The sequence below is a fragment of the Globicephala melas genome, chromosome 2, assembly GCF_963455315.2.
Source record: "Globicephala melas chromosome 2, mGloMel1.2, whole genome shotgun sequence".
Taxonomy (NCBI): domain Eukaryota; kingdom Metazoa; phylum Chordata; class Mammalia; order Artiodactyla; family Delphinidae; genus Globicephala; species Globicephala melas.
Window position 1 is genome coordinate 148,639,445 of NC_083315.2, and position 23,833 is coordinate 148,663,277.

Below are 23,833 nucleotides of genomic sequence, written 5' to 3' on the forward strand. Positions count from 1 at the left end.
TCAGGTAATTAAATATTCATTTACTCCCCTGCAGCAGTTCACTCTCCTTTCTCATCCTCTTCTCTACTCCACCCTATCCACCACAAGAGAAGGAAGAAGTTAATCCAATGCTGGTACATTTCCAAAGATTTTTTTTTTTTAACTTGTCAGTATTAAGTAGGACAGTTCTCTGCTATTGGGTGTTTTGGCAATAGGTTTTCTTACTAGAATACAGTGGCTACTCAGCCTGGTAAGCACATAACACAAAGAAAAAACAGACTCTGAATAACCTCCTAAGGGAAGAACAGGCTGCCTAATCTCTAGAAGAAAATCCCTGAGTCTTAACTGAATACTACCAGGAAATTGTGACAGCAAAACAAAACAAAACAAAAGTAAAGAAAGTTCCAATTCAAAATTTGTTCTACATAGTGAAGTCTAAAGATTCTAAATGCCCTCAGTGCCTAGCAACCCACAGAGATTTTGTTGAGAGTCATATGTTATCAGCCCAATTATAATCACTGAGATTATAAATCAAAGGAAAGGTAATAAAGGATACTCAATCTATCAGATGTTTTGTTAAGCAGTCTAATAAAAAAAAAACTTTATCACTATAATGAAAATTATGGAAAACCTCTCCCTTGTAAGATATAACTTCCTTGTCAGGACTTTTTTTTTTAAGTGAGAAATGACTTAAAACTTTTAATGATTGTATTACAGCAGAAAGCAAATTTCGTAGAAGTTTACTAGAATAAATGATTTATACATAATTGAGCTATCATTATTTCTTTTAAAAATCATTATTGTCTATTGTGGCTCTGAGAACTCATTTTTAATCATTTGTCAATCAAATATTAAAGAAGAAAACTGACAGGTACACATTCAACTAGTTAATTTATTTCATATCAGACCAAAAGTTCCTGCAGGGGCAAGATTAATATTCCCTATTAAGAACAGTGGTTCAGGGAGTTCCCCAGTGGCCTAGTGGTTAGGATTCCAGGCTTTCACTGCCGTGGCCTGGGTTCAATCCCTGGTCAAGGAACTGAGATCCCACAAACCACACGGCCAAAAAATAAAGAACAGTGGTTCAAATGAAAGAAAGGTCAAAACAACTATATTTACTGAATTTGTTTTCCAGAAAGTTTCAAGAATTTTGACAAATTCTAGAAGAAAAGAATGGAAATACTGCAAACCATATCTTTTTTTTTTTTTTTCGGTACGCAGGCCTCTCACTGTTGTGGCCTCTCCCGTTGCGGAGCACAGGCTCCGGACGCGCAGGCTGAGTGGCCATGGCTCAAGGGCCCAGCCGCTCCGTGGCATGTGGGATCCTCCCGGACCAGGGCACGAACCCGTGTTCCCTGCATCGGCAGGCAGACTCTCAACCACTGCGCCACCAGGGAAGCCCCCATATCACTTTTTTAAAAAACAATTTATTTATTTATTTGGCTGCACCACATCTTAGATGCAGCATGGAGGATCTAGTTCCCTGACCAGGGATCGAACCTGGGCCCCCTGCAATGGGAGTATGGAGTCTTAACCACTGGACCACCAGAAAGTCCCCAGATCACTTATTAATGTGACTATAGAACACACTTAATAAATTACATGAAAAAATAATGCACTGTGTTCAATATTCATATTGCTATAAAATATGCTGACATTCATTTTACCATATTTCACTCGCTATTAGAAGCAAAATATTTAGAAATATAGAACATTCCAGATATAATATAAATTCCAGAAAAAAGCCGGAAATTCACTCACATTCATTTTTACTTAAGAACTAAAATAAATGCACTGCTAGACTTTTTCTTTTCTTAAAGAAAAGGAGTTTCAGCCAAGAAGCTACCCATTCTCTTTTCCACTGTCAGATGTTAAAAGTAGACAAAATCAAATTTAAATAAGTAAAATTTAAAAATCTGAATGTCAAAATATACAACGGCTCTACAGAAAAAAATTCCCAATACTTATAAATTCTGGCTCCTAATTTAACAAAAGTCTTTAAAATAAAGTACTTCCAGCTTATTGTCTATGTGGGCCAAGAAGAGTCACAAGTTCTTACTGGGATCTTTTCCCCTGTTTTACCAGCTTGGCACCATTAGTAGCAACTTTCACAGCAAGTCTTTGTACATTTTAAAGTTGTGTTTCAGAATGAAATACCGTGCCAGAGGTAAGGAAAGAAGAATGATCTAACTATTCACAACAGGGATTAAAGGTAGGTACTCACAGGTATAGCCACATATGATGTGTTCTGCAGCAGGAAAGGCATAGTTTTTTTCTGTGTCTTTTTAAACTGTTCTCTTTTTAAAAGTATAAATAACATTAAAGTACTTTATTGTTGAAGATAATGCAGGTGAACTGAGTTCTAGGATGTATAAATGGATACAAACAGCTAAAAAAGAAGTAAGATCTTTAATACAGCTACTTTTCTCTATATAGAAAAAGAACCTAAAATGAAGTTGATGTAGACTTCAGGTGGGAATGGAAACTAGTACAGCCTTTTTAGAATACAGTTTGGCAATATGCATCCAAAGACTTTTAAATGAAAATATATCTAGGAATTTATCATATAGAAATCATCAGATCAATCAGATAATTTACAGTACATCTGTATACTTCTACAGTGCTTCTCAAACTTCAGCATGCATCAGAATCACCTAAACAGCTTGTAAGACCATAGACTGCTGGGGCCCCAACAGAAGAGTTTCTGATTCTGTTAAGTCTGGGTAGAGGCCAAGAATTTGCATTTCTAACAAATTCCCAGTTAACACTGATACTGCTGGTCTGAGAACCACTGAGCTACAGAATGGACTTCCATGAAGCCACTGAAAATGAAGTAGATCTATATTGATATAATGTATATATGCAGTAGTGTGCTGATAAACTGGCTCTGGATTCTGGACAGAACTCAGCAGGGAAGGGGAAGCCCCGATTTGTAGCATTTGCCAATTTCTTTAGTGTAACTACTCCCACCATAGCTAATATCAAGTTACCAATGATATGGATTTGCATAATTCTTTAATTACTGGCTCTGGTGAGTCAATGATTTAGAAAAATATCAAAAAAGATATAAGGTAAGGGACTTCCCTGGTGGCGCAGTGGTTAAGACTCCATGCTCCCAATGCAGGGGGCCCAGGCTCAATCCCTGCTCAGGGAACTAGATCCCACATGCATGTCGCAACTAAGAGTTTGCATGCCCCAACTAAGGAGCCCAAGTGCTGCAACTAAGGAGGTTGTGAGCTGCAACTTAGGAACCTGCCTGCAGCAACTAAGACCCAGCGGAACCAAATAAATAAAGAAATAAATATTTTAAAATAAATGCACAGACACTATATGTCAAAAAAAATGATATAAGGTAAAATGGTAACAGTTATCTTTGAGTAGAAGGATTATAGGAATTTTATTTTCTTTATGGCTTTCTATATTGATTGTTTTGCAATGAACATTCTTACTTTTATAATAAAAAGCTATTAACATTTTGAAAAATAAAATGAAATTATCAATTTAGATTAGAGGGTTTTTTTGTTTTTTTTTTTTTTGCGATACGTGGGCCTCTCACTGTTGTGGCCTCTCCCGTTGTGGAGCACAGGCTCCGGATGCGCAGGCTCAGTGGCCATGGCTCATGGGCCCAGCCGCTCCGCGGCATGTGGGATCTTCCCAGACCGGGGCACAAACCCGTGTCCCCTGCAAAGGCAGGCGGACTCTCAACCACTGCGCCACCAGGGAAGCCCTAGAGTTTTTTACAGTTGAAATTTAGCAGCCCTCTATCAGAGGAGACAGTGATATTTATTAAATGCAGGTCTAAGTCTACTCTTGAGCTATCCTTCTCTGCTAACCTGGGCTTGCCAAAGTGGGAAAAAAAAAGAGAGAAAGATAAGGCCCAATGGGGAAATCTTTGAACTCTAGCCCTGGAACATCAAGGGCTAGATGTCATCTTTATAAAATGAAGCGTTAACAGCTGCCCTAGCATCCAAGCAGAAAACAGACTGAGCCTGCAACTTGCTATAAACCCAGTTTCACAAAGGGAGCAAAAGCATGATGCCTCTAGCCCTGCCTCGTCAAAATGCAGGCTTGATTAATAGTTCACCAAGGTATGGATAATGAGAGGAAAAAACGTAAAAAGCATAAATGTGCCATAGTAGATTAAATAACTTAAAGCCAGAAAACGGAATGATATGCACCTATTACATGGTGATGTAAAAAAATTTCCAACAACAGGGGAAAATGGTCATAAATTATTGTGAAGTGAAAAGTATAAGTTATGAAATTGTGTATATGATCTTATGAATAATCAAAAATACATATTTGTGTATGTGTATACGAATTTGTACATGCATGAATATTTAAAGACCAGAAAGATACAGCCATATTAATAGCAATTACCTCTGGACTGGAGTATTAGAGATGACCTTTTTGTATCTGCCTATTTGTATTTTCAAAAATATCTACAACTAACAAGTATTGTTTGGGTAACTTTTTTAGTCAATATGCAGGGGAGACACAAATGATATCAAAGTAAATAAAGAGATACACAACCTCACTCTCAATCACAGAAATGTAAATTAAAACAAAGTACTACTTTATTCCCATCAGATTGACAAGACTAAACAGATGGATAAGACCAAATGCTGGCGAGGATTTAAGGAAATGGGAACCTTAATACACTGCTGGTGGGAGCATAAACTGGGAAACCATTCTGGAAAACAATCTAGCAGTATTTAGTGAAATTAAGTATGTGTATAGACCACAAGTCAGGAATTCCTTTCTTCAGTATGTACTACAGAGAAACCTTTGCACAAGTCGATAGGGGATATGTATAAGGAAGTTCATAGCAGTACTATTGTATCAGTAATTTTTAAGCCACACCTAGAAATCCATTATCAGAGAAATACATAAGTAAAATGTAGAAATGCATATAAAATGCAATATTATACAACAGTCAGTAGGTATAAACTAGATTTATACACGTTTAAGTCTTAAAACAGTGTTGAGCAAAAAGGAATGAAATTCCCAGCACAAAATCATTGTACCAAGGTCCCAAAATTCAAGCCAGTTTCATCTTGCGTAACCAAAATCTCACCTTCACAGCTAAATTTAAAATTCATTTTGTTTCCTGTTTCCCTTAGTACCCAGTAAGATGTTATTATGTAATCATAAAGCACCTATGTGTTGAACATCATACTGAAATAAAATGAATGCATTTCTAAAGTAAAATGAATGCAATCATATAATTGTGACAGATGCTGTTTACTGGCTACCCAAAAAGCCACTCCCAAATCCTTCCGCCCTCCTTGCCTCTCTATAGAGGCCAAAAGGCTAACTACAGTTAGAGGTGTCCATATAACCCAATTTAGGCCCATGAGACATTAGAAGCACTTCTGAGCAAGTCACTTCTAGGAAAGCTTTTGCTTGGCCTGGATCTTTTGCCTTCATCCTTAATTGTGCGTGGAAGGCTAGAGCTACAGAAGTTATCTTAGGACCATGAAGGCCAAGCAAATCACAAAGATATGGGCCCCAACATTGTTGAGTCACTGAAGCAACATGAGCAACTGCCTACTTCCAGACTTCAGTAAGAAAAACAAACTTCTCTTTGTTTAAGCCTTGTAGTCAGATTTTTAATTACTTATAGTTTATACAATCCTTATATATCACCGTATCAGAAACTCTACAACTTTAACTGTAAGTAATAAATTAGCCTGACAAAGTTCTAACCTCCTGATAAGGACTATTCTAATGAGTATCTGCTCACAGACCTGTAGGAAGTCTGAGCTGAGGGAAGAATGAGAGAGAACAAGAATATAGAATCAGGAAGCTCTCTAGGCTCTGAATTGCACACACTGTAAGAGCCCAGACTCTCAAAATAACCACCAAGAGCATATCATCAGGAGAGCCATCTCCTTGAACAATAACTTAAGCCTTCAAGAGTCAAAATTAAAGCCCTGGAACATTAAGACTACTGTCCAAAAAAAACTCATACTGTTAATATTCTTAGGTATGATAATGGTATTGGATAATGGTACTATTCTTTCAACATTCTTATACATTTGAAGGTTATTATGAAACCTTCAAATGTTGGTGTTAATGTTAATATTATGAAAACTTCAAAAGTTGGTGTTAATGTTAATTTCCTGGTTTGGATATTGTGCTATAGCTATGTAAGATGTAACCACTGGAGGAAACTGCGTAAAGAGCACACAGAACCTCTCTGTCCTCTTTTTACAACTTCCTACGAATTTAAAATTATATCAAAATAAAATGTTAAAACAAAACGCTGGGAAGACTTGCAGTTTAGTAATAAACACACACCTCTCTTTATCTCCCACTGAACTAAACTATAAAACCTGGACAGAATGCATGAAGAACTATTTGAATACTGTGAAATGTAAATATTACAGGTAGATCTGGGAAGAGCACCAGAATTTAAAGTATCACCTAACTTGCTGTGAGTTTACCATTTTTCCCCTCTAGTATCCCCCAGCCTGCACTCAACACAACCCAAAACCCAGAAGTGAGCACTACCTGTGCAGGCAGCGAGATACAGGAGAAACCCTCTAGCTCTGGCTCAAAGCCAGAAAAGGGAACTCCTAAAGTGCAAAGAAAGTGGAGAAATCCACTGGGGTATTTTTTCTTTCTCCTTTCTCTCTCATGTCCCAGTCCCCAGGTCTTCTGTGGTGGGTGCAACAGCAACAATAGCAAGATCAACTGGGAATGGGAAGCCTTCAGGAGGGAAAATTGTGAGGAGAACATTCCTCTCCATTCAATGGAGCCCTGCCTCCAAATGGGCAGACCAAACTCCATTGTTTTTTTCCTTCTCTCTCCGTTCTCAAGAAAGTGACTCCATAAAGTTGTTTATGAACTCCTGAGCTCACACTCAACCTGTGTAGGTATGAATCTGATGCTAATTAACATAGTAAAATTTTTGAAAACTGAGAAAATGAGTAGACCTCCACCCAGATCCCAGACTGACCAACGAGTGGAACACATATGGGACAGATCTGACACTGACAAAGCTCTGAAAACTGAATTGACATTGGAACCACAACCCACAGAATGCTAAAACAAAAATGTCAACATTTTCCACAGACTTTAAAGAAAATCTAGAATCTCATTACATAATACTCAGAAGGTCCAGGATACAAACCAAAACTACTCAACATAAGAAAAACCACAAAAATCTCTGCTCACATGGGAAAACACACCACCAATGAAGAGATGAACTTAGATGTGGGAATTATCTCACAAGGACTTTAAAGCAGCTATTGTAAAAATGCTCAAATGAACATCAAACACTCTTGAAATAAATGTTAAATTAGAAATCATTAGCAAAAAAATACAAGACATAAAGAAGAAAAAATTTTAGAACTGAAAAATCAAGTAACCAAAAGCTGTGAATAAGATTTCAATGTCCTTTGAATTAAAATATACTTTTTCTTTCCCTCCCATTTTAATGTTTTCAAAAAAATCAAACTACTGAAATACGTTCAGTCTAAAAAAAAAGAAAAAAGGAATGAAAAAAACTCGGAAACCATTCATCTCACATAATGAACCAGGAGGCACCTACCACTCTTCTTCCTCATCTTTAAGCAACCCCTCAATGTAGACTGACCTCTTTTCAGACTCCCAACTTACCTAAAATCCTACTCAATCACAGGACACCACTCAAATGCCATATCCATGAAGCAAGTAAGAAAGAACATTTCTCACCTATAAACTCAAGAAGTACTATAAGTTGCACACTGAAATTTGGCATCTATGTTAAGAAATATAATTTCTTTTTTATAGTTATTTACAAGTTCCATCTCTTCTAAAAGATTTAAAATGCTTTCAGACCATGAAGTTTGGCTCCCATCTCTTACCCACCTCAACATCTTCACTGAATTAATATAAATTTGTTGAATTTAACTTCAATTATTAAAAGATCTTTGAAACAAAATGTACTGAATTAAAGAACTTTGAGCTACATCAAAATTTTCAGTTTCTCTGTTTTAGTTTTGTTTATGAATCAAAACCTACATAATCTACAGAATGACAAATCATTTTTCACAAAAAAATGAAACAAGGATTTACTGTATAGCACAGGAAACTATATTCAATATCTTATAATAATCTATAATGGAAAATAATCTGGAAAAATATATATATATAACTGAATCACTTTGCCATAAACCTGACACTAACACAATACTGTAAATCAACTATACTTAATTTTTTTAAGAAATGAAGAAACATGTACTATGGAAAAAGAGACATATTCTTACTCCTTTTCTTACAAAAGTTTCTTTTAAAAGAGAAAAGAAATAATATTATAATTTAGTCCCCCGATAGGCAAATAGAACACAAAGGAATTTAGATATAACTTGTTAGGATAAAACAGTTGAAGTTGATCCTTTAAAATGGGATTAACTTAAAAGTTGTAATAACCACCTTCAACTTTAAACAAATGGCTGTAATGCTATCAATTATTGCCTACTCTCGAATTTCTTATCTATACACAACAATGCCATACTATAAAACAGGCATAGAAGGTGACCATAAAATCAACTTTCCCTTCTACCCCCCAGAAGTCCAATTTAACATCTATCCTTTGGGCTAAAAATTATAGACAGTTCACTACAAGTAAAAGACACCCAAATCAGTACTATGGGCAGTGGAAAGAGCACATCCACTCTTTGGAATTAATCCTGGATTTAAATTCTCATTCTGGCTTTCAAAGTCATTTAACCAGTCTAGGCTTCAGTTTCCTCATCTGTAAAAACATCTACCTCATTCGGATTAAATAGGAAAGTATATACGTGGCTTAACATAGCAACTGGTATACAAATAAATGCACAGTAAACAGCAGTTGGTATTATCATTTCACCACTGGCAGAACCACTGAGAAAATATTCTTTTTCCAGCTCCTCCAACCCTTAGTTGTCCTGCTCTACACAGGAATTCTGATATCATTCATTCTGTTTACTAATGAAAATCTTAAACCCCTAAAGTGACTAAGTACCAAAAGTCGTCTTCCTCTGTGCCTGAGATCGAAGTATCAGCAGGCTTGAAGAACCTTTTGAAGAAACAAACCGAACTTCTAACAGGACAGAAGTCTCAACATATCACCTGACTGTCCTGAAGCCTTTCCATTAACAATTGCTACTATCCTTTCCAAACAAATTAATGCCCCTTTTAAAAAGCAAAACTTCTCCTAATGTCCACTAGAGAGTGTGGTATCACTTGTTTTCTAAAAAAAGGCAAGACTCAATTTAGAAAATAGGGAGGGAAGCTAGATTTCTAAATGACTCAGAAAATGACAGAATTAGAAAATTCTGGGAATTCCTTGGCAATCCAGTGGTTAGGACTCAGTGGTTTCACTGCCATGGCCGGGATTCCATCCCTTCTGGGGGAATTAAGATCCCGCAAGACACGGGGGGCCGCCAAAAAAAGAAAAAAAGAAAATTCTGCACCTAACAATAACAAGGAATATCCAAATCTTGCTAGTCTCTGGATATAGGAAAATCATACAAAGGGGGTGGGGGGAAGTACCCAATTACATATTTTTAAAAAGAAAAAATTTAACCTAACCTACTTAACCTACAGTGAAAGGCTACTCCCCTGCTTTAATTTCTTAGTAAATTCAGATACCAAATATCGATTTTTTTCAAGTTGGGACATATATACATTTCTAAATTTCACTGAACAAACTAGAGTTGGTGGGTACAAGTGGTTAATAAATCAAACTAATTGTTGGTTAACACTATGATTGATAACAATAAGTAACATTTATACATGCCAAGCACTGTGCTAAGGCTTTTAGATGCACTGTCACGTAATTCTTAGACCCATGAAAATAATTCTTTTAATAACATACAAGGTTGTTATACTTCCACAAATTTTTATGCAGTACTTGTTAACAAAGACACCATTTTATATCTTTCTGACACACATCTGACAGATAACAGAACCTCTGGCTCACAATGAACTAAAAATACACCAACAGCCACTGAGGAACTTCTAAAACCTTCCCCTATTAATGAAAAAAATTTTTATGCGTTTAAGAAATATTTACTCAATACATTTTCTGGGTAAGTCACAACCCACATAAAATATTACGGAAAATAGCAGAACATGACCTCAGCAAGGTTCTAGTACAATAAGAAACATACAGAGATAGCCTCATCCACCAGTGGGCAGACAGCAGAAACAAGAAGAAATACAATTCTGCAGCCTGTGGAAGGAAAACCACATTCACAGAAGGATAGACAAAATGAAAAGACAGAAGATTTTGTACCAGATGAAGGAACCAGATAAAACCCCAGAAAAACAACTAAATGAAGTGGAGATAGGCAACATTCCAGAAAAAGAATTAAGAATAATGACAGTGAAGATGATCCAGGACCTCGGAAAAAGAATGGAGACAAAGATCGAGAAGATGCAAGAAATGTTTAATAAAGACCTAGAAGAATTAAAGAACAAACACCTAGAAGAATTAAAGAACAAACAAACAGAGATGAACAATACAATAACTGAAATGAAAAATATACCAGAAGGAATCAAGAGCAGAATAACTGAGGCAGAAGAACAGATAAGTGACCTGGAAGACAAAACGGTGGAGTTCACTGCCACGGAACAGAATAAAGAAAAAAGAATGAAAAGAAATGAAGACAGCCGAAGAGACCTCTGGAACAACACTAAACGCAACAATATTTGCATTACAGGGGACCCAGAAGGAGAAGAGAGAGAGAAAGGACCCGTGAAAATATGTGAAGAGATTATAGTCGAAAACTCCTCTAACATGGGAAAGGAAATAGCCACCCAAGTCCAGGAAGCGCAGAGAGTCCCAGGCAGGAGAAACGCAAGGAGAAACATGCCGAGACACACAGTAATCAAATCGACAAAAATTAAAGAAAAATTATTGAAAGCAACAAGGGAAAAACGACAAATAACATACAAGGGAACTCCCATAAGGTTAACAGTGGATTTCTCAGCAGAAACTCTACAAGCCAGAAGGGAGTGGCAAGATACATTTAAAGTGATGAAAGGGAACAACCTACAACCAAGATTGCTCTACCCCACAAGGATCTCATTCAGATTCGATGGAGAAATCAAAAGCTTTACAGACAAGCAAAAGCTAAGAGAATTCAGCACCACCAAACCAGCTCTACAACAAATGCTAATGGAACTTCTCTAAGTGGGAAACACAAGAGAACAAAAGGACCTACAAAAACAAACCCATAACAATTAAGAAAATGTTAATAGGAACATACTTATCCATAATTACCTTAAAGGTGAATGGATTACATGCTCCAACCAAAAGACACAGGCTCACTGAATGGATGCAAAAACAAGGCCCATATATATGCTGTCTACAAGAGACCCACATCAGACCTAGGGACACATACAGACTGAAAGTGAGGGGATGGAAAAAGATATTCCACGCAAATGGAAATCAAAAGAAAGCGAGAGTAGCAATATTCATGAGATAAAATAGACTTTAAAATGAAGAACGCTACAAGAGACAAGGAAGGACACTAGATAATGATCAAGGGATCAATCCAAGAAGAAGATATAACAATTATAAATATATATGCACCCAACATAGGAGAACCTCAATACGTAAGGCAACTGCTAACAACTATAAAAGAGGAAATCGACAGTAACACAATCATAGTGGGGGACTTTAACACCTCACTTACACCAATGGACAGATCATCCAGACAGAAAATTAATAAGGAAACACAAGCTTTAATGACACAACAGACCAGATAGATTTAATTGATATTTATAGGACATTCCATCCAAAAACAGCAGATTACACTTTCTTCTCAAGTGCACTTGGAACATTCTCTAGGACTGATCACATCTTGGGTCACAAATCAAGCCTTGGTAAATTTAAGAAATGTGAAATCATATCAAGCATCTTTTCTGACCACAACACTATGAGATTAGAAATCAATTACAGGGGAAAAAACGTAAAAAACACAAACACACAGAGGCTAAACAATATTTTACTACGTAACCAAAACATCACTGAAGAAATCAAAGAGGAAATCAAAAAATACCTAGAGACTAATGACAACGAAAACACGACGATCCAAAACCTATACGATGCACCAAAAGCAGTTCTAAGAGGGAAGTTTATAGCAATACAAGCCTACCTCAAGAAACAAGAAAAATCTCAAATAAACAATCTAACCGTACACCTAAAGGAACTAGAGAAAGAACAATAAACAAAACCCAAAGTTAGCAGGAGGAAAGAAATCATAAAGATCAGAGCAGAAATAAATGTAATAAAAACAAAGAAACCAATAGCAAAGATCAATAAAACTAAAAGCTGGTTTTTTTTACAAGATAACCAAAACTAATAAACCATTAACCAGAGTCATCAAGAAAAACAGGGAGAGGACTCAAATCAATAAAACTAGAAATGAAAAAGGAGAAGTTACAACAGACACAGCAAAAATACAAAGCATCCTAAGAGACTACTACAAGCAACTCTATGCCAATAAAATGGACAACCTGGAAAAAATGGAAAAATTCTTAGAAAGGTATAACCTTCCAAGACTGAACCAGGAAGAAATAGAAAATATGAACAGGCCAATCACAAGTAATGAAATTGAAACCGTGATTAAATATCTTCCAACAGGGCTTCCCTGGTGGCGCAGTGGTTGGGAGTCCGCCTGCCGATGCAGGGGACACGGGTTCATGCCCCGGGCCAGGAGGATCCCATGTGCCGCAGAGCGGCTGGGCCTGTGAGCCATGGCCGCTGAGCCTGCGCGTCCGGAGCCTGTGCTCTGCGGCAGGAGAGGCCACAGCAGTGAGAGGCCCGCGTACCGCAAAAAAAAAAAAAAAATAGTTAAAATATCTTCCAACAAACAAAAGTGAAGGACCAGAGGGCTTCACAGGTGAATTCTATCAAATATGTAGAGAAGAGTTAAAACCCATCCTTCCCAAACTCTTCCAAAAAATTGCAGAGGAAGGAAAACTCCCAAACTCATTCTACGAGGCCACCATCATCCTGATACCAAAACCAGACAAAGACACTGCAAAAAACAAAAATTACAGACCAATATCACTGATGAATGTAGATGCAAAAATCCTCAACAAAATACTAGCAAACAGAATTCAACAACACATTAAAAGGATCATACACCATGATCAAGCGGGATTTATCCCAGGGATGCAAGGATTCTTCAATATACGCAAATCAACCAATGTGATACACCATATTAACAAACTGAAGAATAAAAACCATATGATCATCTCAATAGATGCAGAAAAAGCTTTTGACAAAATTCAACACCCATTTATGATAAAAACTCTCCAAAAAGTGGGCATAGAGGGAACCTACCTCAACATAATAAAGGCCATATATGACAAACCCACAGCAAACATCATTCTCAATGGTGAAAAACTGAAAGCATTTCCTCTAACATCAGGAACAAGACAAGGTTGTCCACTCTCACCACTATTATTCAACATAGTTTTGGAAGTCCTAGCCATGGCAATCAAAGAAAGAGAAATAAAAGGAATACAAATTGGAAAAGAAGAAGCAAAACTATCACTGTTTGTAGATGACATGATACTATACATAGAGACTCCTAAAGATGCCACCAGAAAACTACTAGAGCTAATCAATGAATTTGGTAAAGTTGCAGGTTACAAAATTAATGCACAGAAATCTCTTGCATTCCTATACACTAATGATGAAAAATCTGAAACAGAAATTAAGGAAACACTCCTATTTACCATTGCAACAAAAAGAATAAAATACCTAGGAATAAACCTACCTAGGGAGACAAAAGACCTATATGCAGAAAACTATAAGACACTGATGAAAGAAATAAAAGATGACACAAATAGATGGAGAGATATACCATGTTCTTGGATTGGAAGAACCAATACTGTGAAAATGACTATACTACACAAAGCAATCTATAGATTCAATGCAAATTACCAATGGCTTTTTTTTTTTTTTTTTTGCAGTATGCAGGCATCCCACTGTTGTGGCCTCTCCCGTTGCAGAGCACAGGCTCCGGACGCGCAGGCCCAGCGGCCATGGCTCACGGGCCCAGCCGCTCCGCGGCATGTGGGATCTTCCTGGACTGGGGCACGAACCCATGTCCCTTGCATCGGCAGGCGGACTCTCAACCACTGCGCCACCAGGGAAGCCCCCAATGGCATTTTTTACAAAACTAGAACCAAAAAATCTTAAAATTAGCATGGAGACACAAAAGACCCCGAATAGCCAAAGCAGTCTTGAGGGAAAAAAAAGGAGCTGGACGAATCAGAGTCCCTGACTTCAGACTATACTACAAAGTTACAGTAATCAAGACAATATGGTACTGGCCCAAAAACAGAAATATAGATCAATGGAACAGGACAGAAAGCCCAGAGACAAACCCACGCACATATGGTCACCTTATCTTTGATAAAGGGGGCAAGAATATACAATGCAGAAAAGACAGCCTCTTCAATAAGTGGTGCTGGGAAAACTGGACAGCTACATGTAAAAGAATGAAATTAGAACACTCCCTAACACCATACACAAAAATAAACTCAAAATGGATTAAAGACCTAAATGTAAGGCCATACACTATCAAACTCTTAGAGGAAAGCATAGGCAGAACACTCTACGACATAAATCACAGCAAGATCCTTTTGGACCCACCTCCTAGAGAAATGGAAATAAAAACAAAAATAAACAAATGGGACCTAATGAAACTTAAAAGTTTTTGCACAGCAAAGGAAACCATAAACAAGATGAAAAGACAACCCTCAGGAGGGGAGAAAATATGTGCAAATGAAGCAACTGACAAAGGAATTATCTCCAAAATTTACAAGCAGCTCATGCAGCTCAATATCAAAAAGCAAACAACCCAATCCAAAAATCGGCAGAAGACCTAAATAGACATTTCTCCAAAGAAGATATACAGATTGCCAACAAACACATGAAAGAATGCTCAGCATCATTCATCATTAGAGAAATGCAAATCAAAACTACAATGCAGGCTTCCCTGGTGGTGCAGTGGTTGAGAGTCCGCCTGCCGATGCAGGGGACACGGGTTCGTGCCCCGGTCCGGGAGGATCCCACATGCCACGGAGCGGCTGGACCTGTGACCCATGGCCGCTGAGCCTGCGCGTCCGGAGCCTGTGCTCTGCAATGGGAGAAGCCACAACAGTGAGAGGCCCGCATAACGCAAAAAAAAAAAAAACTACAATGTGATATCATCTCACACCGGTCAGAACGGCCATCATCAAAAAATCTACAAACAATAAATGCTGGGGAGGGTGTGGAGAAAAGGGAACCCTCTTGCACTGTTGGTGGGAATGTATATTGATATAGCCACTATGGAGAACAGTATGGACGTTCCTTAAAAAACTAAAAATAGAACTACCATACAACCCAGCAATCCCACTACTGGGCATATACCCTAAGAAACCCATAATTCAAAAAAAGTCATGTACCTCAATGTTCACTGCAGCTCTATTTACAATAGCTAGGACATGGAAGCAACCTAAGTGTTCATCTACAGATGAATGGATAAAGAAGATTTGGCACATATATACAATGGAATATTACTCAGCCATAAAAAGGAAATGAAATTGAGTTATTTGTAGTGAGGTGGATGGACCTAGAGTCTGTCATGCAGAGTGAAGTAAGTCAGAAAGAGAAAAACAAATACCGTATGTTAACACATATATATGGAATCTAAAAAAACAAAACAAAAAAATGGTCATGAAGAACCTAGTGCAAGACGGGAATAAAGATGCAGACCTACTAGAGAATGGACTTGAGGACACGGGGAGGGGGAAGGGTAAGCTGGGACAAAGTGAGAGAGCGTATGTGCACATATACACTACCAAACGTAAAATAGATAGCTAGTGGGAAGCAGTCACATAGCACAGGGAGATCAGCTCGGTGCTTTGTGACCAGCTAGAAGGGTGGGATTGGGAGGGTGGGGGGGGAGTGAGACGCAAGAGGGAAGAGATATGGGGATATATGTATATGTATAACTGATTCACTTTGTTATAAAGCAGAAACTAACACACCATTGTAAAGCAATTATACTCCAATAAAAACGTTAAAAAAAAAAAAAAGGACACATGCATCCCAATATTCATTGCAGCACTATTTACAATAGCCAGGTCATGGAAGCAACCTAAATGCCCATCGACAGACAAATGGATAAAGAACATGTGGTACATATATACAGTGGAATATTACTCAGCCATAAAAAGGAACGAAATTGGGTCTTTTGTAGAGATGTGGATGGATGTAGAGACTGTCATACAGAGTGAAGTAGGTCAGAAAGAGAAAAACAAATATCGTATATTAATGCATATATGTGGAACCTAGAAAAATGGTACAGATGAACTGGTTTGTAAGGCAGAAATAGAGACACAGATGTAGAGAACAAACGTATGGAGACCAAGTGGAGAAAGTGGCGGGGGTGTGGTGGTGGTGGGATGAACTGGGAGATTAGGATTGACATATATACACTAATATGTATAAAATAGACAACTAATAAGAACCTGCTGTATAAAAAAATAAAATTAAATTTAAAAAATTAAAAAAAAATACAAATAACAGAAGTATACATACTAGAAGGAATAAATCACTATACATAAAATATCCGACAGGAATTATCAGGACAAAAGATAAGTTTTGGCAGGGATAAAAACATCTAGGGGGTATTCCCTGGTGGTCCAGTGGTTAGGACCCCATGCTTTCAGTGCTGAGGGCAAGGGGTTAATCCCTGGTTGGGGAAGTAAGATCCCAAAAGCTAACAACAGCAACCAAAAAAAAACATCTAGGGAGGAAGTAGTGTTTAAACCAGGTAGAAGCATAGAACCTAGGATGACAGGACCTGGGTTACAATACCAAACTCACCAATTCACTCATTCAACGTACATTTATTGAACAGTAACTCTGTTCTAAGCCTTGGGATAAAGAACTGAGTAAGTCTTGTCCCTTAAGTAGTTTCATTTATTCAGAGAAACAAACACAAAACACTGTAAGTGTACTTAAACTCTTTAAAGGGAGCTAGAGAACACAGAGTAAAAAGAAAAAAAAAACCAAAAGTTTCCTGGTAAAGCTAATTTTTAAGCTGAGTCTAGAAAAATAATCATTCCTAACACTGAATTATTAAATGATCAAACTTTGCCACTAAAATATTTACTCTAAGAGGATATCTATTTATCTTACCTGAAAACTATTTTTGGAACCACCCTATATGAAAAATTAAACCTCTTCCTTTGCTCTACTGAACAGTGGTTAAGTGGGATGGCTCTAGAGCCAGATTTTGCTCAGGTTTGAGTCACATGCCCTTTACTTATGTGAATATTTGAGCTTCAGATTCCTCGGCTGTCAAATGAGAATAACAGTTCCTACCTTATGAACTTGCTATGAGGATTAAATGAGTTAATACATGTAAAGGATTTAGAGCAGTACTTGGCACACAGGAAAAGGTCAATCACTCTTTGCTATTACTATTACATTTACCAGACCTTAATTAAACTCCTATTATGTACCAAATAGTATGCAGCGTGTGATACAAGAAAAATCAAGGTAAACTGATCTCCAATTTTCAGTCTAAATTTTATTAAAAGTCTCTTAACAAAGGTTTATTTCCTGTGATATCAACTATTGAAAATAGAAGGCAGCATGGCCAATCTAAAACCAATCTAAAGCTTATCAGGTCCAGTTGTAAGCCAGGGGGATCTAGCCTAGTTTTATTAGATGCAAGCAGGGTCTAATAAACTAGGATGAGGCAAGTGAGGTACCCTAGCACAAAATTTAAGGTGGCACTCACTCTCAGGGTCATGCAAGTGGCTCACCCATGAAGCTACCACCCATTCATTTATTCAACAAGTATCGGATGAATAGGCCCTTTCCTTGTCCTCAGGGAGGTAGCAGTGCAGTGAAGATACACTAATAAATAATTGCAATTTAGTTTGAGAGTTGCTATAATAAAGGTACATGCTAGATACAGAGGTATCATAGAAGATGAAGTGGTTAAATTGACTTGGGTAAGCCAGGAAGCAATTCAGAGAAGTGATTTAGCTGGAGCTTAAATAATTTATCATAGTACCCCCAAGAGGCTAAAGGTGGGCAGCAAATAGTATTCTAAGCAAGGGGAATAGTTAGCAAAAGCTCAAAGGCAGAATTTACTGAAGGAACTACAAGGAATATGGTGAGAATAATCTAAAAGGAAGCAGTGGGCTGTAAAACTGAAGTGGTAGCTAGAAAGCAGATAAAGTTCAGGCCCATAAGGTAGGGCTCCTTAAACACCACATTTAGGAATTTATTTCACAAGTAGTAGGGTTTATTTATGAGTGGTAAATCAGACCTGTGACTTAGGATAATTCTGGTTATTTTCTGACTGTTCTGGACTAGAACAGTGACCTCCAAACTTTTTTGATCCTGTACCCCATTACCAAAAATTTTGAGCATATCCCTCAATGTGTGTGTATGTATACTACATCTAGACATTACTATAGTCACATATTAAACACATAAGTAGAAAATGTTTAAAGGATGAGATGATAAATATAATGATATAAATATAATAACAGTCAAAAAGTGGAAGCAATCCAAACATCTATCAACTGATAAATGAATTTTTTTTTTTTTTTTTTTGCGGTACGTGGGCCTCTCACTGTTGTGGCCTCTCCTGTTGTGGAGCACAGGCTCCGGACGCGCAGGCTCAGCGGCCATGGCTCACGGGCCCAGCCGCTCCATGGCATGTGGGATCTTCCCCAACCGGGGCACGAACCCGTGTCCCCTGCATCGGCAGGTGGACTCTCAACCACTGCGCGACCAGGGAAGCCCCGAATGAATTTTTTAAATGTGCTATATCCATACAATGGAATACTATTCAACAATGAAAAGGAACAATGCTGCTTGATACATGCTACAATATGGATAAACCTCAAAATCATTAAGTGAAAAAGGCCAGACACAAGACCACATATTGATGTGTGTATGATTCTATTTATATGAAATCTCCAGAAAAAGCAAATTTGTAGAAATGGAAAGTAGATCACTGACTACCTGAGGCTGGAGGTAGGAACAAGAATTGACTGCAAATGGGCACAAGGAATTTGGTGGGGGGGAAGGGGGGGTAATGAAAATATTCTAAAATTGAATTTTGGAGATGGTCATATAACTTTGTAAGTTTACTAAAAGTCACTGATCTGTACACTTACAACAAGTGAATTTTGTGGTATATAAATTACAGACATACCTTGGAGATATTGCAGGTTCAGTTCTAGACCACTGCAATAAAGCAAATATCACAATAAAGGCATACAAATTTTTTGGTTTCCTAGTGCATATAAAAGTTATGTTTATTATATGTAGAACAAATGAACAAACAACAAAACAGAAACAGAGTTACAGACAGAGAGAACAAATAGGTGGTTGCCCTAGGGGAGGGGATGGGGAGGAAAGAAATAAGTGAGGGAGATTAAGAAGTCTAAACTTCCAGTTGCAAAATAAATGAATCACGGGTATGAAACGTACAGTGTGGGGAACACAGTCAATAATTTTGCATGGTGACATATTGGAACTAGACGTGTCATTGTGATCATTTTGAAATGTACAGAAATATCAAATCAATATGTTGTATAACAGGAACTAACATAGTGTTGTAGGTCATCAAAAACAAATAAAACTCATAGGAAAAAAGAATCAGATTTGTGGTTACCAGAGGCAGGAGGGTATAGGGAGGGGGAATTACATGAAGGCACTCAAAAGGTACAAACTTCCAGTTATAAGTACTAGGGATGTAATGTACAACATGATAAATTTAATGAACACTGCTGTGTCATAAATGAAAGTTGTTAAGAGAGTAAATCCTAAGCGTTCTCATCACAAGGAAAAATTTTTTTCCTATTTAATTTTGTATATATATATGAGATGATGGATAAGTTTCACAAAACTTACTGTGATAATCATTTCATGTTATAGATGAGTCAAATCACTATGCTGTATACCTTAAACTTATATAGTGCTGTATGTAAATTATGTCTCAATAAAACTGGAAAAAAGTTATTTTTTCACTATACTGTAGTCTAAATATTTAGAGTGTACAACAGCATTATGTCTAAGAAAACAATGTACATACCTTAATTTAAAAATACTATATTGCTAAAAAATGTTGAACATCACCACCAATGCAACCAAAGAACCAACATGATGATGTTTCCTCCCACCGTGAAAAGAGGAACCAAGGAGAGTTACTTGGAAGGAGAGAGACGGAGAAACCAATCTAGTTTCCAGTCATCAGGTTAGAACTGAGCACTCTCTTCCCTGTAGTAAGAATTGTAAGAAATCAGGAATTGGAGAGCCCCTGATTATCGAGAAGTTCAATGATAAATTGAGAGGATGTACTGGGTGGAAGTTTGGACTATATGTTTGTTTTTTTCTTAATCCTTTACACAGTTGAGATTGTCAATTTCCAGACATATCCATTCACATTTTCAACATTATAAAAGAATTCAGTGAGGTCCTTACTCTCTGGGTAGGGAGTTTACTAAATCACTATTCTCACATGAAAGCATCTGCTCTGTTAATGATGCACATGGATTTTAGGTTCCTTAGAGGAAAGAACCCTTCCCAGCAAGTGGGGCCTGTGGGTAGCTGGAGGCATCCATCAACCTTATGACTGCCCACTACATGAAAGTGGACCAAGCCATGATCATCTTCCAACATAAAGATTTCAAGTGAAAATGTTAAGTGTTTTTGAAACATTACTCTTGGAAGGAATTTCTTTCCAAAAATCTCTTTATGAAAAGAAATGTTATTAAGGGTTTTTGTTTTGTTTTGTTTTTAAAATAAATATTGCCCAAAATAGCCAAGCTGGACAACCTTGCCCTTCATTAACATTGCAGTATATTTGCATTCGTCCATCCTGACCCCAGAGCAACTGGTTCAGAAAAAAATGGGGTTACTCAACTTTACCTCACTTTGGTACAATTGCAACAAATTCCCCTACAGAAGATTAAAAATTTAGGTTGGGACAATGGCCATCAACATTTAAGTTCCAATAGGTATGCAGTTTTGCCCTGTCCAAAGCAGCCTGACTCTGATAGGATGGCTGAGTGATGTTCCTAAGGGCAGGAGATGGGCCCTGCGTTATTTAAGGATCCTATTACCCCACCAGGGGAAACAGACATGAGACAGAGCAAAAAGCATGTGTAGGTGGAGAGAATGATCTGGTGAAGTACGAAGCCAATCTTTGAGTTTCCTGATTTCCCATCATGTCACTGGGCCCTCTGGAACCAATCCAGTAGTGTAAAAAAAAGAATCAGCACCCACTGCAAGACCTGGTTCTAAGATGTTAGGTCCAGAAACATCACTAGTATTTGGTCTGTCTTTGTCAACTTACTCAGGTGACAGAATGAACTTTCATTAACCACTCTCCAGAAAGCGTGAAACTTTATTTTCCTTCTTATTTGAGTAAACGAATTATTCAAGATGATCTATTACCTTGTTAAGGATTCTGGACATCAGTGGATTTCATGTCATTTAAAAAAAATTCTGAAATATTTGTTTTTCAACAGTGTCGTGTATTTTAACATCATACTGTGCATTTAAAAAATGAAAAACAAATCATGTAAAAACAATACTATATTGCTAAAAAATGTTAAATATCACCTGATCCTTCAGTGAGTCATCATCTTTTGCAACAGTAACACCAAAGATCACTGATCACAGAACACCATAACAAATATAATGAAAATGAAAATATCTGCAATATTGTGAGAATTGCCAAAATGTGACACAGAGACATGAGGTGAGCAAATGCTGTTGGGAAAAACAGCGCCAACAGACTTGCTCCATGCAGGGCTGCCACAAACCTTCAATCTGTAAAAAATGCAGTATCTGTGAAGTACAACAAAGCAAAGTGCAATAAAATGAGGTATGCTTGTATTGTCAATAAATCTACCTAAAAATAAGAAATAAATATAATTAAAAATTTTTAATGCAGATATCTATGCAAAGCAAGTTCCTAATAGACTAGAACACAAAGCTGGCAGTAAAAAGGCTGGTTGGGGGCCTATTTGACAGTTGAAAGACATCAATGACACCTAAATGCAAGACAATGACAGTGAATGCAAAGAAAAAGACTTGCTTAAAGTTAAAATGCAGAGCAAGACTATTAAATTATTCACATCACAAAATCATCCTGAGATTCCATGTTTAGCAGGTCCATATTACACTGATAAAATAAATGACAATATTCTTATTAATCTTAAAATTCCAAAGACCAGACCCAATCAACACTATCTCAGTTTTGCTCTGGCAAAAAGAGTTAATTTCAATACAGTACCCCAAGCTCTGGGAAATTCCTTCTTATGGCACTGTCATCACTTTCCAGACTTAATTTGCAAGCTGCTCAAGCCTCTAAAAGTTCTCCTCTACTTTTTCTTAATCAACATGTCACGAATTGGGTAAAATGCAATTGCTGAAAATGGTGCAGTTTTATGATATGAATAACCAGGTTTTTCTTATATAGTTAATGGACTCAGAAAATAACACATTTTTCATTCAATCACATTTTTCTGTGAAACAGTTCTTAATAAATATTAACTAGTATTAACATATTCAAAAGGATGAGATATAATGTAAAGAAATATAAATATCCAAATATCCCGTTAGGGCTTCCCTGGTGGTGCAGTAGTTGAGAGTCTGCCTGCCGATGCAGGGGACACGGGTTCGTGCCCCGGTCCGGGAAGATCCCACATGCCGCGGAGCGGCTGGGCCAGTGAGCCATGGCCGCTGAGCCTGCGCGTTCGGAGCCTGTGCTCCGCAACGGGAGAGGCCACAACAGTGAGAGGCCCGCGTACCGCAAAAAAAAAAAAAAAAATCCCGTTAATCTTTAATTCATCCTTCGCTGCTCATTCTAACCCTGGTTTTATTGAGCACTGAGTTTTCTAATTTACCTTTAACCACTGCCAGAACTGGACTTTCCTGATGTTTATCACTTTAAGACTCTCCAGAGATTCAAAGATATCAAAATTCTCAAAGGCTCCCTTTTCTAAAGATTAAATTATCCCAACGGGAGAGGGAGCTCTGACTTCCTTCTACTGTAGTCAGAAAAGGCTCTTAGGATTCACCTTTCCTGTAAATTTAAATGGTTCTCTGTGAGTCGGAGTTAATAGATAAGTTTTCTCTTCCATAGCTAGAAGATAAAAGAAAAACATCTGTGCAAAGTATCTCTAATGTTAATGTTTACTGATTAACATACAATCTGTGCCCTTATAAACAGAGGCTTATGTCATGAAGTTTTTACTGTCAATCCTCTGACACAGACTGTTCAATCAGTCAAAGTAACTTGGAGTTAGTAAACTTCCAAATTCTCTGAGAAGCTAACATTTTTTAAATATTATGATCAGGTTAAAACCAAGACAAATTTATATCTCTACTGATATAATATAAAAATGGCCAGTCATTATGAATGACTAAGCTCTTATAATATGCAGAATTGGGCTTCCCTGGTGGCGCAGTTGTTAAGAATCCACCTGCCAAGGCAGGGGACACGGGTTCAATCCCTGGTCCAGGAAGCTCCCACATGTCGCGGAACAACTAAGCCTGTGTGCCACAACTACTGAGCCCGCACTCTAGAGCCCACGAGCCACAACTACTGAGCCCATGTGCCACAACTACTGAAGCCCTTGCGCCTAGAGCCCATGGCCCCACAACAAGAGAAGCCATGGCAATGAGAAGCCTGCGCACCTCAACAAAGAGTAGCCCCCACTCGCCGCAACTAAAAAGAAAGCTGCACGCAGCAACAAAGACCCAACACAGCCAAAAATATATTAATTAATTTAAAAAAAAACCACCTTTAAAAAATAATAATATGTAGAA

The 23,833-nt window shown here is 37.6% G+C and overlaps 2 protein-coding genes across 9 annotated transcripts in view; one reads left to right on the forward strand and one right to left on the reverse strand.

The window, feature by feature from the left end:
* NUMB (NUMB endocytic adaptor protein) overlaps positions 1-23,833 on the reverse strand; it is a 187,354-nt gene that overhangs the window by 114,007 nt on the left and 49,514 nt on the right. The window lies entirely within an intron of this gene.
* The window catches only part of LOC138842571 (uncharacterized), a 53,147-nt gene continuing 49,469 nt past the window's right edge, over positions 20,156-23,833 (forward strand). Inside the window, exon 1 of the mRNA XM_070045040.1 lies at positions 20,156-20,249. Within this exon, the coding sequence (XP_069901141.1) occupies positions 20,156-20,249 (94 nt within the window). The remainder of the gene's footprint in view (positions 20,250-23,833) is intronic.